The sequence below is a fragment of the Ahaetulla prasina genome, chromosome 1 (genome assembly GCF_028640845.1).
Source record: "Ahaetulla prasina isolate Xishuangbanna chromosome 1, ASM2864084v1, whole genome shotgun sequence".
Classification (NCBI taxonomy): Eukaryota; Metazoa; Chordata; class Lepidosauria; order Squamata; family Colubridae; genus Ahaetulla; species Ahaetulla prasina.
This window is the reverse complement of record NC_080539.1, coordinates 195,039,289-195,058,654: the sequence shown is the minus strand read 5'-3', so window position 1 is coordinate 195,058,654 and position 19,366 is coordinate 195,039,289. Positions and strand designations below refer to the sequence as shown.

The following is a 19,366-nucleotide window of genomic DNA, read 5'->3' as shown; positions in this document are numbered from 1 at the left end:
CGCCTTGAAAGAGGCGGTGGTGAGGCCCCTCCTCAAGAAGCCCTCCCTGGACCCAGCTATTTTGGGTAATTATCGTCCAGTCTCCAACCTTCGCTTCGTTGCGAAGGTTGTAGAGAGTGCTGTGGCGCGACAGCTACCCCAATACCTGGATGAAGCCGTCTATCTAGACCCGTTCCAGTCCGGCTTCCGACCCGGAGACAGCACGGAGACAGCTTTGGTCGCATTGGTGGATGATCTCTGGAGGGCCAGGGCCAGGGGTTACTCCTCTGCCCTGGTCCTATTAGACCTCTCAGCGGCTTTTGATACCATCGACCATGGTATCTTGCTGCGCCGGTTGGGGGATTGGGAGTGGGAGGCACCGTGTATCGGTGGTTCTCCTCCTATCTCTCTGACCGGTCGCAGACGGTGTTGACAGGGGGGCAGAGGTCGACTGCGAGGTGCCTCACTTGTGGGGTGCTGCAGGGGTCGATCCTCTCGCCCCTTCTGTTCAACATCTATATGAAGCCGTTGGGTGAGATCATCAGTGGCTTTGGGGTGAGATACCAGCTGTACGCTGATGACACCCAGCTGTACTTTTCCACCCCAGGCCACCCCAGTGAAGTTGTCGAAGTGCTGTCCCGGTGTTTGGAAGCCATACGGGTCTGGATGGGGAGAAACAGGCTCAAGCTTAATCCCTCCAAGACGGAGTGGCTGTGGATGCCGGCACCCCAATTCAGTCAGCTGCAGCCGCGGCTGACTGTTGGAGGCGAGTTATTGGCCCCAAAGGATAGGGTGCGCAACTTAGGTGTCCTCTTGGATGAACGGCTGTCGTTTGAAGATCATTTGACGGCCGTCTCCAGGAGGGCCTTCCACCAGGTTCGCCTGGTTCGGCAGTTGCGCCTCTTCCTTGATCGGGATGCCTTGTGCACAGTCACTCATGCGCTCGTTACCTCTCGCTTGGATTATTGTAATGCTCTCTACATGGGGCTCCCCTTGAGGTGCACTCGGAGGCTTCAGTTAGTCCAGAATGCAGCTGCGCGGGTGATAGAGGGAGCTACGCGTAGCTCCCATGTAACACCGCTCCTGCGCAGACTGCACTGGCTACTGGTGGCCTTTCGAGTGCACTTTAAGGTCTTGGTTACTACCTTCAAAGCGCTCCATGGCTTAGGGCCTGGGTACTTACGGGACCGCCTGCTGTTACCGCATGCCTCCCAACGACCCGTACGCTCTCATAGAGAGGGACTTCTCAGGGTGCCGTCCGCCAAGCAATGTCGGCTGGCAGCCCCCAGGGGAAGGTCCTTCTCTGTGGGGGCTCCCACACTCTGGAACGAGCTTCCCCCGGGTTTACGCCAAATACCTGACCTTCGGACCTTCCGCCGCGAACTGAAGACACATCTTTTCATTTGCGCGGGGCTGGCTTAAATTTTATCGATTTTAAATTTTATCGATTTTAAATTTTTTAATATTAATTTTAATGGGGTTTTAGTTTTATATATTTTAAAGTTTTTTAGGCCAATTATAAAATAAGTTTTTTAATTTGTATTTTAAATTGTATATTGTATTATCTGTTTTTACTTTTGGCTGTACACCGCCCTGAGTCCTTCGGGAGAAGGGCGGTATAAAAATCTAATTATTATTATTATTATTATTATTAATAATAATAATAATAATAATAATAATAATAATAATAATAATAATAATAATAATAATAATAATGAGAACTCCACAGGCTGAAAAACATTTTATATTACCATAGCAGCCCATTGCAGAGGAAGAGTAAATTAAGGCAATTTCAAAGCAGGAAACAGGGTGGTCTCTGATTAGTATAATACAGAAATGTATATTTGAGACAGTGTTCATTCTCATGTGGTAGCAACCAATTCTTCCAAAAAAAGCTGAGAACCAACATTAAGAGCATAATGAACACAAAACAAAGAACTGAGGTGGTGGATGGGAGCTGTATGCAATGATGCACACTAAAGCCATCCTTTAACTTCACTTTTAATAACTCATTGGATAAAATCAAAAGATTGATGGGGCATCTTAAAGAAATGTAAAAAAAATAATAAAACATTACAATACATTGAAAAAAAGTTGGTAAACACACATTCCACATGCTTGATTCACTTGCCTAGTCTGCCTTAAAAAAATTAAAATAATTAGGAAGTTCAAAGATATCCCCCTCCCAAAAGCAAACATCAAAACAAAATCAAGCCAGTTATTTATACCAACTTCTTCTTTGCTGTAGATTCTGGAAATCATGCAAAAGTCAAATACACGATCACTCATTCTTTCTCTCTCTCTCTCCTGCTACTTATGCTTAAGTAAAAGAAGCAATGAAAATAAATCTCAATGTAATATATGGACTTCAGCTTACTGACAAATGCATGGCTCTACACAAATATGATTGAGAGACAAATATTTAAAAGACAAAGCAGATGATCATTCCTTATGAGCATCATTTGCAGTTAGCCTATTTGAACATAAAAAACTGGGTGCCAACTAGTCCAGAAGAACTAAGCAGTACATCAACAAGATTATAAATTAAATTATAAATTAAATAAATAAATGAATTTAAATAACAAGCATTGTGGATCTTCTAGTCACTGCCAGCTCTGTTGATTGTCTTCCAGATGTGCAATTATCAACAGCCAACCTATAATAAATCAACATAACAAACGTAGAGAAAGTAACTTGCAGTTTGAGGGGAGGAAGTAGAGAGAGAAATAAAAATGTGTTCCCCTGCCTGCACAAATTAAGTGGCTACTCTTGATTTGATACATACCAGTACCAGATAAAACTTATACTGTCCTTCACTATAGTAAGGAAGACATTAAAAACAAGGTTTACAGATGGCTTGTTTCAATTAATCATAGTAAACACTAATCCCTGTTGCTGTCTGGACTGGAATATAATGTTAAACTATAGTTAGTTGAAAGCAGAAGTAAAAACCTCCAATATTCCCATATATATATCCTATCCTATATAGGAATACTGAAAGTCCAAATATTGATTTAGAACCATTTTTTTTAATATTTTCATTATTTTCAAATGTTGCAAGTTAAGTGGTTAAAATATATGTCCCAGTGCTGCTTAATACAGAATTTAAAAGTATGCAAGAAATTTCACTTTCAGGATGAAGTGTTCAAGCTCTTACTGACTCTGCTACAGTACTCGGAGCCTTGATATATATACTAGAATATGAATGTTAAAAGCAGAAAGAGTCAGATTCTAATTCCATCATCCAAATGCAGGAAATTTCTTCTACAAGTTATGAGCAAAGCAATGTACATTATTTAACATCAAAGGGGATTAAATATTCAAGCTTTATGGTGTTACATGTGGGAAAATCAGAATCTGAATTAATGATTTGTGAACAACTGTGTTGTGAACAAGTATTCAACTGTGAATATTTCATCACTGAAAGCAATTTCTCTAGTATTCTGGAATATTAACATAAGACCTAGGCAAGTTTTAGCACTTGACTTACAGAGGTTTTAAGGACAATTACTATGCCGTGCTTCTAAAATGGAACTGGCTTAATTTTGGGGGAGCAGAGAAAATATTCATACAAGCAGTTTATTAAGTTATCTTTCTAAGCTGCAAAAAGCTCTACAAATACCTGTCCACAGGCACATTGTCCTAAGTAGTTTGTGAACTTTAAATAGCAATGCCATCTATTTCTACCAAAAAGAAAAATCACTTGAAGTCCAGTAATAAATACAAGCTAATGAGATCTTTCAAAGTAAAGGGAATGCAATCAATGCAGACAATAGTAAATATTTCAAGCAAACTACTTTTGGTGTAACACCCGTTGGTTCCCTAACCAGTTCATAATTGCAATTTAGCCTTTGATTCTCTTAGCATTCTGAACTCCAGCTACTCAGGAACAAAACATAGGTATACATTTTTTGTAGTAAAGTATTCTCCCTGGCAATGAACCAGTGCCTTAGAAACATTCATTCCAAGCTGGGAAAGGGTGTAGGTTGTCACATTTCCCCCTCAGATCATGTATTCTGATAGGACAATTCAAACATGTTGCAGGCCTCTTCCAGGCTCTCATCCATATTCAGTCTTCTCCAAAAAGATTTCTGCTTCATCTGTAGCTCTCTCCTCACACACCTGGGGCATGGAACGGCCTTCTCTTTGCATTCTGAATGGAAGACAGCACTACAGCTTTCACACCTGTAAGCACAGAATGAGATATTTGTACATTTATATTCAGGTTTCTACCTTTTCTCTGCTATCAAAAGATCATCTCTGTAAAATAAGCAGAATCCCTAACTTGTACGGTACTTTATCAGGCACATTATTACTTCTGACAGCCAGTCATAGAGAATTTTGGGTACAAAGGATGCCCAGATTTTTTTTTCTAAATGTGGTAACTTTTTGATACAGGGATTTCAACTTCTAGCATGCCCAGCCAGCATGCCCATTACTGGGAATTCTGGGTTAAAGTCCACATATCAGAAGTTGCTGAGATTGAGACAACCCCACCCTCTACTCTTTTTCTACAGTCTGGTTATTTACTGTACTCATAGTTCAGTAAGACATTTGGGCTGCGACTCTGCATGTTATTACTGGAATCAGTAGTTTGTGTGCAGTTTAATTGCATGCAGGATTCTTATTGTCTTACTGATTTGATCTTTTATAATATTGTTTTATGAGATTGTGAGTCACCCAGAGTTGCATGACAGCAAGATGGGTGGCATATATATTTAATAAATAAAGAAAAATACTCAACATTTGCTTGAATTCTCTTGTAGACTTTACAAGCTTAATTAAAGCACGCTACTCACTCTTTACTGGATTCAAGAAACATATTGTCCATCTAAGTGTGAGTTTAAACAATAGCCAAAGAAAACATTTTGTATGACTTTAAAATTTTAAATCATCTCCTCTGACACTAATGCTGACTTTATAAAGTTAATTCCCCTTTCATTAGTGATTTGCAATTCCTTGCAATGGTTGGAGACTAATGATTGATGAGAATGTCATTTTGTATTCATTCATGGCCTCTCCCTTTCCCTCTTTTCTCATTCAACTGGAAAATGTAAAAGCTTATCAGGAATTTCTATTGAAATGAATGCCTGGAGGATTATGAAAGAGTGAAACACACCTGCCACTCCTATCCAGATGCATTAAATGTAGGGATAAGGGAAGAAGAGAATTTTGAGATAAAAATTTAACTACTTTAGTAAAACAATTTATAATGAAGCAAACAGCCCATATCTTCTCTTAACATCCATAATCAACTAATTCTTAGTAAAAGCAAGAATGGAATGCCCAGAAACACTACTGGAAGAACAGGTTGGAATTCTACTTTCCATAGATTTCACTTAAAATTAGCTTCCATTCTCTAAATTCCCAAAATATTTTATAAACCCCCTTATTGCACATCTACTTAGAAATAACTCTTTCAGATACTTGATTCTATATGCACTAGATTATAACTCTCATTACCAACTAAAATCTAATTGATTAATTGCAATCGGAGCTTCCTTTTCCTCTTTATGCTCTAAACTGGAGGAATATGTATTAAAGGGAATTTAAAAAAAGAGTATGAAAAATGGAATTCTGTTGATTCAGTATGCAGTGAAAGATGTAGCTGGCTTTTCAGAAGAAAGACAATATCCATGCTCTAATCTTCAGCATTGGTAGTTGCAAAATCTGTATATATTAGTGAGAGAATTTATGCACTGGTGGAAAACTAAGTGGTTGCATTTATATTTTCCTTAAGGGACATCAGTGAGGAAGGAAGGGTTTTGGTTTGTGGCTGTGTGTGTGTGTGTGTGTTTGTCTATCTGGTGCTCTCTTAATATGAGAAGTAATCTTTATTTTCTCTTAACACTGATCATGGATATAGAGAGGCAAATGTAGCTTCTGGGCTGTTTATTAATTTTTTATTGTAGAATCAATGATAAAATGGAACCAGGTTATACAGAGAATCACTAAGGTCTAGTCTCTTCCTGCTGCAGAGAACCTTCAGAAGTTCAATTAAGATAACAAATACCTCTTTTTTAAAATTTGCCCATCTGAAGTTGCATCAGCCACTATTCTAGCATCTGAGGGCAAGGAGAAGCATCTCTATTGGGACGGTGGATATTCCTCTTACCTATTTATAAAACCACCTCATTATTAATAAACCATTCTTCTCCTCTTCTCAAATCCTTTTGAATGAGACCTTAGACAAGCAATTGCATAAATGAGACCTTAGACAAGCAATTGCAGACTTATTTATATATTCAGTTTTGCCTTAGGCAGTCATGTGGATTCCTACACTTACAGCTGCAGCAGGGTGACCTATATTGAATATCACCTATCTTGTTTATACCTTAGGGATGCAGTGGTTCAGTGGCTAAGTCGCTGAGCTTGTCAATCAAAAGGTCAGCAGTTCAGCGGTTTGAATCCCTAGTGCCGCGTACCGGGGTGAGCTCCCATTACTTGTCCCAGCTTCTGCCAACCTAGCAGTTCGAAAGCACATAAAAAATGCAAGTAGAAAAATAGGGACCATCTTTGGTGGGAAGGTAACAGCGTTCCGTGTGCCTTTGGCATTGAGTCATGCCAGCCACAGAGATGTCTTCAGACAGTGCTGGTTCTTCGGCTTTGAAACGGAGATAAGCACCACCCCCTAGAGTTGGGAATGACTAGCACATATGTGCGAGGGGAACCTTTACCTTTTTATTCATATCTTCTTCACAAAGTCAATGAATTGGGGAAACACTCCTGCAGGACAACTTAGGAGATCAGAAGTTTCTCTAAACTGAAAGGAAAGCTCCAATATTTCCTTACTATATTTTTACCTCTCCTTCCCATGTTGTTAATTAATTCCATTCCCTTTCTTCCTCCCCCCCCTCCCAAGTTATATCTAGAAATCTTAAGAGAAACTCGCAAATGAACAATGTTCTGCTTTGGTGGGTGCTCTGCAATTTATAACTCCTCACAGAGTCTCTATGGAGATTCTCAATCATCATCCAGGTCATGGTTGTCTCAAAAGTGCTTTTTCAAAACGCAACTGGACTGGGTTTTTTTCTTGAGGAAGACAACATTTCACTTCTCATCCAAGAACTGGTGAAACTTCTTGGATGAGAAGTGAAACATCTTCCAGAAAAAACATTGTCCAATTGCCTTTTGAAAAGGCACTTTTGAGATTCTCACAGAGAGCAAGTTTGGAATAGTGGTAAAGGCAGTAAGCTAAAAATCAGAGACCAGAAGTTCTAGTTCCACCTTAGACATGAAACCAACTGGATGACCTTGAGCTAGTCACTCTCTGTCAGACCCTAAGCAGGGAAAAATCACTTCTGAAAGTGCCAAAAGCTCCAGGGACTAGTCCAGGTCAGGAGTCAAAGCTGACTCAAAAGCAGAATAAATAAGTAACTCCTCAGAAAGAAGGTTCTAATCCGGAAGCATTTCTGCTCTGTCCTGGAGTAGGAAATGAGGACCCCACCCAGACACCTTTCATGATTCCACTTGTTCTCTTATATATCTGTCATGCAGAGGCATGGCTTTGTAATGCCCAGTTTACACATTTTAATTCAGCCAAATTGCCAGAGACTTCCTTAAAGCCCCTTTCATTTGCTAATCCAACTTTGGATCCTTGGATTTTGTCTCATTTTAGATCCATCTTAAAAGATTTAACCTTGTCATTGATGATTAAAGATTGTTTTCTTTAATCACAGAGTCAGCATGGAGATCCCTTCTGTCATATCAGCTATCATTGTTAACCAGAGGTGACACAGCACATTGTCCAATTCATTCACCACATGCAACACAAGAGGAAAATCGCTGCAATTTGACTAAGAAGTCCATTTCAGGATTCCATGTGCATTTCATGGGTCCCAGTAGCTAATAGAAAAAGGTAACCCATGTGACTCTAGCAACAAAAGGTCTGCCAAGACTGTCAGGTAGCATAATAGGAAATTTGCCATTTCTAAATGGTTATTTCAGATGTACTTCCAAGGAAGAACATCTCTCTTTTAAATAAGCCCCTGCTACATATTTTATATGAAGCTGATTTCGATGAGAGAACATAACCTGATCATTGTGCAGTTTTAACACTTAAGCATAAACATGATAGTCAATTATCCTGCAACACTCTATCCCTATGATTAAGGGATGAATTAAAATACTATAGAGGATTCTATTTTCAACAGCTTTGAGTCCTTGTTTAAGTCTCCTTTTTGTTTGCCTGAAACAAACTACAAATTGTATGGCCATAATGTGGCTCATTCATTATAACTTGTGTTTACTACAACTTCTATTTTTAGACTAATGATTGAAAGGCTTGGCGCTATAAAATTCAAATAAGAAAACAAAGAAAAGAACATGTTATGAGGGAGAATTTGGATTTGTCTCTCCTTGGGCAGGATGTAAGAAGCCTGCAAGGCACAGCCCACCAACCCCTGCTAATTAAGTGAAATGACTGAGTTTGTTTTGGAACCATTTGGCCAACAAAAGAATGTGTCACACTGATTAGCAAGAAAGAGGTATGTAATATATGTGTATTCAAAGCCAGATGAATGCATTATCCAGGTATTTAGCTGTTTGCTCAAGGACTGACACACACACAAAAAGAAGAAGAATGCTGAGCAAACAAGCTGGTGCAAATGAAAACCCCAGCTCTCAGGAGGGTTATCCTGTTCTAAGATTTATCTATTTCAGGGAGAGATAAGACTTTAAAAATTGCATCTGAAAATGCTTCCACAGAAGATGGTATTTTCTAACAGAAAGTGTTCTCTTTGCTAATCTGTCTAAGATGCTACACTGTGGAGAGAACCTCTGCAGACTTACTTTGAAATATCTAACCATCTGGGAATCATGGGTTTGCATTTTCCTATGGCAGCAGACTCCCTCCACAAAAGGAGCTCTGCCTTGGCAAACAAAAAGTTCAAGGCAGCACCATAAGCAGCAAGATATAGAAACAAAGGTAGAAATACACTTAAATTGCTTGTCTCTCAAGAACAGAAGGGGGGTTTCTTATAGGATCATTCACAAGGGCATCTGATTACAAGGGATGCTATTGCTATTTCATCAGTCTTTTTACTGGTTTAAACAAGGTTTAGTGTTGGAACGCCATTGATTTGATTTATGACTACCATCACGTAGATGAGCTTGTACAAAGCTAATACAGCATCAATTGTCTTTTACCTTCGTTCAAAGGCATAGTTTCAGATCCTAGAATACTCACTGACTCCCAAATGGTACAAAATTTCAAACATGAGAAAATGGAAGCATACAGATAAATGTATGCGTGTATATAATGAAAAGTTGGTGAACACTGCAAATATCCCAAAATGTTATTAGACCAAATAATTAGACCAAATAATGATCTGAAGCCTTTCAAGATGTCAGCACTCTGAAATGTTTCACCAGGAATTTCAATACACAATAAACATTTAAATTATTCAAATATTTTGTGCAAAATTAATTTGACATCATTAGAAATTTTTTAAAACTTTAAACTAACTAAATTAAAATAAAACTTCTGTCTCAAAGTATGCCATAATAGAAGTAACTGATAATAAACAGTTTTATCTATGTGTCTACTCTTATGCATATGAAATATAAACAATCCTGTGATTAGGTCAGTTTTTTCAATTTGTTCAGTAACTGAATTGTGCAGTGATTTAAAATGATCAAAACAAAAAGGATCAGTGAAAAAAAAAAAGGTGGGGGCGAACCTCTACTCTGAATGCAAGTCAGTGTCACCAAATGTAAAAAAACACAAGGGCAAAACAAGACGAAAATGGGTATGTGTATGATTTGGAAAAGCCTGAGTGGATACCTGAATAACTGGTTATTATTAAAATATAAAACTAGGAAACATATAAAAAAGTTAAGTAGAAGAATCAAGGGCCTAAAGTACCTTTTCCAAAGAAAAGGTTACAAACTTTTTTTCTAAAACAAAGGAAAGAAGGTAAATAAAAGAATCAATAACAGAATATTACAACATTGTACACTGATCAAAGAAAGTGGACAATGCTATTTTTTGCCTTCCACAATATTAAAACACAAGGACATCTAGTGAAGTTGATTGATAAAACATTACAGATGTTCCTTGTTTAATGACCACACATTCAGCTACTGTTTGAACTTGCAATGACACTGAATGAATGGTGCTTACAATCAGTCCTCAAATTTTCAGCCAGGCGTATGAATTGACATTTTTTCTGCCAGCAACTTAAGTCAATGGGTAAACTGGCAGGAAGTTGGAAATCAGTCACACAAAGTTCTTGCTTAAAAATCCATGGCATTCACATAACAATTGCAATGGAGAGGGACTGCCAGACCTACAGTCATTAAGCAGCAGTGACTGTAGGTCTGGACTGTAGTGCTTAGTGATATAAATTCCAGTCTCAATTACCATTGTTAAGTGAGCACTACCTATAGTGATTATCCCCACAAACTAGGATGGTTAAAAGATATATGAAACAAATAATCATAGTAATAGTACTTATATACCACTCCACAGTGCTTTACAGAACTCTCTGGGTTGTTTACAATGTCAGCATATTGCCCCCTACAATCTGGGACTTCATTTTACCAATCTTGGAAGGATGGGTCAACTTTGAGCAGGTCAGGATTGAACTCCTGCTGTGGGCAGAGTCAGCCTGCAATGCTGCATTCTAAAACCACTGTACCACCACAGGTCTTGAAGGTGATAGCACATAATTTTGAGGATGATATCACAAATATGGTAGTTGTCATCTATCTATCATCTTTCTTTCTTTCTTTCTTTCTTTCTTTCTTTCTTTCTTTCTTTCTTTCTCTCTTTCCTTCCTTCCTTCCTTCCTTCCTTCCTTCCTTCCTTCCTTCCTTCCTTCCTTCCTTCCTTCCTTCCTATCACATATACAGACTTAGAATAATCAGGAAGCAATGGCATTTATTTATTTTTGGGTCAATAGGCAGCATGTTGAGGAACATGAGGAGGAAGGCATACAATAATTGCTTTCACATCTTACTATTGAAATTTCCCCAAAGAACACTAAACTAGATGAATCTTTGTCCTGTTGTAATAAGACCCTTCCTATGGTCTTCAGGCATTTGAATCATAAAATCATAGCACTGGCAGTAACCACCGAGATCAAGTCAATTCCTGCTTAAGACAGGAAACTTCATCAACATCCTGTAGATGCCTTGTTTTATGCAAGCTTAGTTTTGAGGCCTTTTCATTCATAGCCAAAGAATGAGAGAAACTGTTTGGCAAGTGCTCTTGCTTTTGATAGAATATTCATATAGAGGTGCTATATACCTCATTTAACTTACTTCTAGATTTTGATACTTGGAAAAAAAAACCCAAGAAAACAGAAAATAGCAATAGCACTTAGACTTATATATCATTTCACAGTGCTTTCCAGCCCTCTCTAAGTGGTTTACAGAGTCAGCATATTGCCCCCAACAATCTGGGTCCCCATTTTACCGAACTCAGAAGGATGGAAGGCTGAGTCAACCTTGAGCCTGGTGAGATCCGAACTGCCAAATTGCAGGCAGCTGGCAGTCAGACAAGTAGTAGCCTGAAGTACTGCATTCTAACCACTGTGCCACCAAGGTGCAGAACTAAAAGATTTGTAGTCATTAATCTCACTATACAGTACCTTGGCTTTGGCTACCCGTATTCCAGTTATTCAGACAATCTTTCTGTGATCAGTGCCACACATTGAATCAAAAAACAAAGGGCTTCAGGGTACAGGGCATATAAGAGAAAAGCATTTTAAAATAATTTTATGGGATTTTAATGGTTTAGGGATGAATAATTGAACTGACTTTCCGGGGGAGGGTGATGTTCCAGGTGACAATTGTGGTTCCATCTGTGTGGTTAGTGGGAGAGGCAGATATGGCGGAGGGGGGGGGCCGTATCGAGACCTGGGAGCACGTGTTCGATGTCTGAAGGCGATCACGTGCTCCGGCCCCTCAGTTCCTACCCGTTCCTCAGGAGGCCATGATCCTCAGAGCTTGGATCTTCGGTTGATGTTATGTAATGCCCGGTCCGTGGCTAATAAAGCTCCCCTGATCTGCGATCTTATTCAGGGGGAGTCCGCGGACCTTATGGGCATTACGGAGACCTGGTTGGGCCCGGAGGGGGGGGTGCCCCTTGTTGAGTTGTGCCCTCCAGGTTTCCGAGCATTTCATCAGCCGAGGGCCCAAGGTAGGGGTGGGGGTTGTTATTAAGGAAGATCTAGAGCCGAGGGAGGCCACTGTTCCTCAGATTGCCGGCTGTGAATCCCTCTATGTGAGGTGGGGCCATAGGAATCAGTTGGGCTTGTTGATCGCGTACCTGGCTCCTTGCTGCGTGACCACAGCCCTGCCCGAGCTGTTGGAGGTACTGGCTGCTGTGGCGGTTGAGACCCCCAGACTTATAGTCATGGGGGATTTCAACTTGCCACCAGCTGGCTTGCCATCGACGGCAGCCCGGGAGTTCCAGGCTTCCATGACGGCCTTGGACCTGATTCGAGTAAATGATGGCCCTACGCACATGGGGGGAGGCATGCTGGATCTGATTTATATCTCTGGACAGTGGTTAAATGATCTGGTATTAGACGATTTAGTAACAGAACCAATGTCATGGTCCGATCATTTTCTCCTTCGCCTAGACTTCCGAACCGCCATTCACCATGGCAGGGAGACGGAACCTATACGTTGGTTTCGCCCCAGGCGCCTGATGGACCCTGAGAGGTTCCTGACGGAGCTTGGGCCATTCCCTGAGGATCTGGCCCATGGCACGACTGAGGAACTGGTCGTGGCCTGGGAACGGCGCGGCCGGGGCCCTGGACCGTGTCGCGCCTTTGCGGCCTCTGACCCGGCGAGATCCCATCCGCCCCGTTGGTTCTCCGAGGGGCTGAGGGAGATGAAACGCCGGAGAAGACGCCTAGAGAGCACCTGGAGGTCCAGTCGCTCCGAAGCTGATCGGACACTAGTTAGGACCTATTCTAGGACCTACCTAGTGGCAATGAGGGAAGCGAGGCGCTCCTACGCCTCCACCCTCATTGCGCCGCCAGATAACCGCCCGGCCGCCCTGTTTCGGGTGACCCGCCTCCTACATCAGGAGGTGCGGGATGACCTCTTGCAGGGGCGAGCCGAGGAGTTTAGTGGTTATCTATACGATAAAATCGCTCAGCTGAGGGACGGTCTGGACCGAATTTGGGATGATCCAAGCGAGGGAGAGGAGGCACGTCTTGTTGAGCACATTTGGGATGAGTTTGACCCTGTGGCTCCCGAGGACGTGGACAGGTTGTTGGGGAGGCTTCACGGCACGACATGTTTACTGGACCCGTGTCCTTCCTGGCTGGTACTGGCCACTCAGGCGGTGACACGAGGCTGGCTCCAGAGGATTATCAACGCTTCTTTGTTGGATGGGGTTTTCCCTGCCGCCTTGAAAGAGGCGGTGGTGAGACCCCTCCTCAAGAAGCCCTCCCTGGACCCAGCTATTTTGGGTAATTATCGTCCAGTCTCCAACCTTCGCTTTGTTGGGGAGGTTGGAGGGAGTGCCGGGGCGCGACAGCTGTCCCATCACCTGGATGAAGATGTCTATCTAGACCTGCTCCAGTCCGCTTCCGACCCGGATACAGCACGGAGACAGCTTTGGTCGCATTGGTGGATGATCTCTGGAGGGCCAGGGACAGGGGATATTCCTCTGCCCTGGTCCTATTAGACCTCTCAGCGGCGTTCGATACCATCGATCATGGTATCCTGCTGCGCCGGTTGGGGGGATTGGGAGTGGGAGGCACCGTATATCGGTGGTTCTCCTCCTATCTCTCTGACCGGTCGCAGACGGTGTTGACAGGGGGGCAGAGGTCGACCGCGAGGGGCCTCACTTGTGGGGTCCCACAGGGTCGATTCTCTCGCCTGCTGTTCAACATCTATATGAAGCCGTTGGGTGAGATCATCAGTGGTTTCGGGGTGAGATACCAGCAGTACGCTGACGACACCCAGCTGTACTTTTCCACCCCAGACCACCCCAATGAAGTTGTCGAAGTGCTGTCCCGGTGTTTGGAAGCTGTACGGGTCTGGATGGGGAGAAACAGGCTCAAGCTTAATCCCTCCAAGACGGAGTGGCTGTGGATGCCGGCACCCCGATTCAGTCAGCTGCAGCCGCAGCTGGCTGTTGGAGGCGAGTTACTGGCCCCAAAGGATAGGGTGCGCAACTTGGGTGTCCTCCTGGATGATCGGCTGTCGCTTGAAGACCATTTGACGGCCGTCTCAGGAGGGCCTTCCACCAGGTTCGCCTGGTTCGCAGTTGCGCCCCTTCCTTGATCGGGATGCCTTATGCACAGTCACTCATGCGCTCGTTACCTCTCGCTTGGATTACTGTAATGCTCTCTACATGGGGCTCCCCTTGAAGTGCGCTCGGAGGCTTCAGTTAGTCCAGAATGCAGCTGCGCGGGTTATAGAGGGAGCTGTATTCATATCCAACAAGTAGGTTATTCACACCTTTATCAAAATTGTAGGTAGCCAGTAGCATGAGCTGAGTTCTTCCACAGTTCAGTTATTCTGTTATAGTTTTCTATGGACTTCTAATAATAATATGTCATATAACTCAAAAATCATAAATTCTAACCTGCTTGTAGAACTGTCCTCAAAGGGGTACAGAATTTCACCATTATTACAGATCTCACAGATGAATCCCTTTTGACTACAAAGGCTGCAGCTGTAAACATGGGAGGTAGCAAATTTTATTACTTTCCCAAGGAAAGGGGCCAGCTTCCCTTCGATAACCTGGAAAATAACAAGAAAAGTATAATAAAATCTTGATAAACCATAGAAAGGAATGAAAAGGTATCAATTTTGTTTACACGGAGCCATTCTCACTGAAGTCTGTTTCCATGTTTTTCTACTGTTGCAGATGTTACAATGGATTAGAATACTTAAGACAGGGACTGCAAAAGTAAATGAACAGCACTGAAAACAAGATCCAATGAATCATTTTAAGGCTCACATTTTCAAAATTTGGGAAGACTGAGGCTAGCAAAGAACTGAAAAGCCTTGCCTTTCAGTTGATACATATACCGTGTTTTCCCAAAAATAAGGTCCTGCCTTTATTTTTTTGAACCCTGAAATAAGGGTTTGGCCTTATTATTGGGGGGTCTTATTATTTTGGGGGTGCAGGAGGTGGCGAGCATAGCCACCTCATGGCTGCTGCTGTGCTGCGATGCTGTGGCAGCACAACACAGCTGCTGGTCAGCTGTTCGCTGGGGTAACCAAAGGTAGGAATCTCCCCGGTGTTCTTGGTACTCGCCCGCCTCCCTCCCTCCCATCCATCCATCCATCTCCCTCGCCAGGGGCCGGGGAGACGCGAGATGCACGTCTTATCTGCCTTGCAGCTCTGTCACATGTGTTGCCATTGTTTACAGGCAAACACGTTGTAGGGCAAAACAAAACTAGTTTAATTGAAATTGTGAGGGTTTTTTTACCCTACAACATGTTTGCCTGCAGACAACGGCGAGTCACGCGACGGAGCTACAAGGCAGGTAAGACACATCTCACGTCTCCCCAGCCCCACCCCTCCCCACCTGCCACCCCCAAATTGCATCCAATTTGGGCAGCGGCAGAAAGTCCTGCCATGGCCGGTGAGAGGGGCAGAAGAGACGGCAAGAGGTTCAAGCCCTGTCTCGCTCCATGCGTCTCGCTTCTCTCCCACCCCACCTGCCACCCCCCCTTGATAAAGAGCCAGGCACTGTGGAAAAGGCACTGGGCGGGCATGGGCTTTGGGTATCTGGGGCTGCCAGGAGTCGCCCGTGGAGAGGCGGGAGTGGGACGGGAGTTTGCAAGCGATTGCTTCCTCTTTGCCTTCTCTCCCAAAAGCGCTCCTTGGGCGCAGCCACTTCTGCACCTCGCGCTGGCCTTCCAAAGGGTACTGTAGCAGCAGCTATCCACAATTTTTTAACCCTTATTTCATCCCGACCTATGTGGCCCAGTACAGTCGGGATGAAATAAGGGTAAAAAAAATTGTGGATAGCTGCTGCTACAGGCCGGCGTGAGACACATGGGGCACATCACTTGGCCTCCTGCTGCAGAAGTGGCCTCAATCCATGGCAAAAATGGCCACGCTTGCTGGAAGCAACGGCCGGAGCGGCACCCATGAGGCAGCTGTTCCATGGACGGAATTGCCTGCTGTGACTGTCACCATTAGGTAAGGAGGGTGCGAGGTGTGTAGGGTGCATCGCTTGGCCTCCGGCTTCTTTTGCAGCCACAATTGGCTGCAAAAACAGCCGTGCTTTCTGGAGGCAGCAGCCCGAGCGACACCCGCGAATCAGCTGTGAATGGTGGCCTGAACAGTTCAGCTGATCCAATTAAGGGGCCGCGAAGCCCTGAGGTCACCAGGGAAAGGAAGGGCTGCCTCCTGTGCTGGCCACACTCACCCCATCACTAGGGCTTATTTTTAGGGGAGGGCATATATTTATGCCCACCCCAAAAATCAGGCTTGGCCTAATTTTCTGGACATGTCCTTTTTTCGGGGAAACATAGTACATATTATTCTACTAAAGCTGGAAGATACATAGCATTTTTCCAGTGTGCTGTGAACTGGGCAGAATTCCAATTCTCAGTGCCTCTGCCAACATTTTTGCTGTAATATATATCGTAGTTTTGTATTAGTATATAAAAGTACATCTGCCCATCAAGCATAATTCAAAATAATTGGTATCTTTCACTTTCTGAAAGATGTCAGGTTTCAGAGAGAATTTTGCTAAGATGCTTCATTAAAAACAATCCATGAAATGCACTCAGTATGTGTAAAGCTATACTTAATGGATAGTTAAGCATGACCGATCTATACACCTACCAAATATCTGGAATAGCACAATTTTTATTACAAGCAATACGCTATCATGACTGATATTTCAAGTGTCCGGCATCCAGAAATAATTTTGAATCTATTTGGGAAATGTGCATTCCACTGGAATGGTTACCTCACTTATACTCAATATACTTTTGTAAGCGATAGTTGAAGCCACTGCACAGATGTGGAATGGAAAAATATAGGCAGCACAGGAAGTCCTGGGAACTGCTTGGATTACTGTCCCCAAATGGGAATGCAAAAAAATACAGCCACAGGAAGCAGAAAAATTATTGCTAGTTGTGCAGTTTGACATCTGTTTGGGATATAGGAAAATGGTAATGTTATAGGAAGATCCCCTCATGCTGTAGATTAAACAATACATAAAGGTCACCATTTAAAATTAAGATTCAAGGCCAGCACACTCTGCTACTGTTATAACAGAATGTCTTAGTCAGTAATATAAGCAACTTTTCTTGAGAAAAAAAAATGTTCTTCCTTATTTAATTTTACTCCTGAGGTTCAAAAGTCTAAATAAGATCTAGGGAAGTGATATTTAACAAAAATAAGGAAACAGAATAAACAGTGAGCTATTATTAATGAATGGGCAAACAAACATGACTGAAATGAGGAAACCTGAACTATAAACCAAGAATAGATCCTATATTTCCAGCACCAAGCATTCAGGCTTTATTTTACTATATTACAGTATGAAGCAACTTTTTAATGGTCAGAACTGTAATTTTATATTAAAAAAATATAAGACAACCCTGTACAGTAATATCACTGGAGAAGATATTGACAACATGTTTGGCTTGGGAATCTTGTTGGGATGTAGATGGGGGTTAAATACAATGCGGGTTAAATACAATAGGTGTCGTACATGTAACACATCCACTTGCTTCTAACTGGGTTAAAAAGAGAATAAATACCATATTTTCAACAGCAAAATATGGAGAATCTGAAAGAAGTGGTAAAGAGACTCCATGATGGCCATACGTTAACGAGGCAGCATATTGGTTACCATAGTAATACTATAAATTATTTAAATAAACCAGATTATCATAAACATTCCTTTTTGCATAAATGGAACATGAAAGGCTTTGCAAAGTCTATTTTAGTTAGAAACTAACAGGAAAGTAACTGAAACTTACAGAGGAAAATTAGTAGCAAGAGGAAACTCAAATAGCAGTAAAGAGTACTTCTATAAGAGAAAGCTAGATTGTCAAGTAGCTTAGAAAAAGTCTGACCAACGGAGACGGTGAATTTATTGCAGATTGCAAAAAGACTATTGCAACTAGTAAGGGTTGCTTATGTGAATGAAAGATAAATGGAGAACATGTGTCTTGGCCTTATAACTACAAGGTAACCACAGAGCAGAAACCATACCCTTGATTCCATCTTTTTTATAAAGTTGCATAATGGATATTACATTCCATATTTAAAATGACTGCATGACTGTAACTTTGTTGCTTTGTATCCTTATGATTTTTATTGAGATTGTTTCCTAGTATGATTTGATTGCTTATTTGTACCCTATGACTATCATTAAGTGTTGTACCTATGATTCTTGATGAATGTATCTTGTATTTTTATGTACACTGAGAGCATATGCATCAAAGACAAATTCCTTGTGAGTCCAATCACACTTAGCCAATAAAGAATTGAATTCTATTCTATTCTATTCTGTTCTGTTCTATATTCTTGCTATATTAGAGTTTCAAATAAATTCTAGGTTCTAGAGGCTGTAATAACCAGGGACCTCAGGCGTGTATTTCTTATGATACATTATGCATGTACATTAAGTAAATGTCATTATACACTCTTGCCCAATTCTGAACAATTTAGTTTCTCCATATTCACTTCTAACTGTTGTTTTCTGGTTATGTTACAATTTCTTCAAAAGGCAGATGAGGTGGCTCAGCCATTTTTTAAAAAGAACTATTCACAATTTGTTCTGCTTTACACAGTCAAAAGCCTTCGTATAATCAATAAAGCAAAAAGTGACATCTTCTTGGATCTGTCTTGTGTTTCTCATTATCCATGGATGTTAGCAATGGGCTCTCGGGTGTCCTTGGCTCTGCAGAATCCAGCATGTATATGTGTTAGTTCTCATGCCATGAACTGTTGAAAATTGCAACACCTTGAGCATTATTTTATTAGCATGTGCGATTACCCTAGTTTTTCCATAGTCTGAGCACTTGTGGCAATGCCCTTTTTAATACAGGTATTCAAATATAAATACATCTTTTACAGCATTTTTCAAATCTTATAGCTTTTCTTAGGAATATTTCTAGGACTCATTTATCTTCACTTTTCAGAATATTCTAGTTCAGTGATCCAATCTTAATCCATATTATCAATGTAGAGATATTTATGTCCAATTTCTTAGTATATTCATGTCATCATTTCTTGTATCTTTTTTCTGCAATAGATCCTTACCTTCTTTATCTTTAAGCATGCCCAGATTTGCATAACAAATTACCTTGATTTCTGTAATTTTCTTAAATACTTGACTTTCTTGTTATCCTTAATTTCCTTGTCTGACTTATTCAGATATAACTCATTTTCTATTTTTGCTCTTTGGATGTATTCCAGCCATCTTTCAATATCATA

The 19,366-nt window shown here is 41.6% G+C and overlaps 1 protein-coding gene across 3 annotated transcripts in view; it reads right to left on the bottom strand.

The window, feature by feature from the left end:
• Positions 1-1,918: 1,918 nt before the first annotated feature.
• PLEKHM3 (pleckstrin homology domain containing M3) overlaps positions 1,919-19,366 on the bottom strand; it is a 79,143-nt gene continuing 61,695 nt past the window's right edge. For 2 of the 3 annotated variants that reach the window (XR_009155472.1, XR_009155473.1), the window contains exons 6-7: positions 14,534-14,691; positions 4,028-4,164 (exon numbers count right to left, since the gene is read on the bottom strand). Coding sequence is in view for 1 of the 3 variants with exons in the window: in XM_058186239.1 (XP_058042222.1) it covers positions 3,987-4,164; positions 14,534-14,691 (336 nt within the window). In the remaining 2 variants the exon portion in view is untranslated. Of the gene's footprint in view, positions 4,165-14,533; positions 14,692-19,366 lie in introns of all 3 variants that reach the window. The other variant, XM_058186239.1, reaches the window with a different exon arrangement.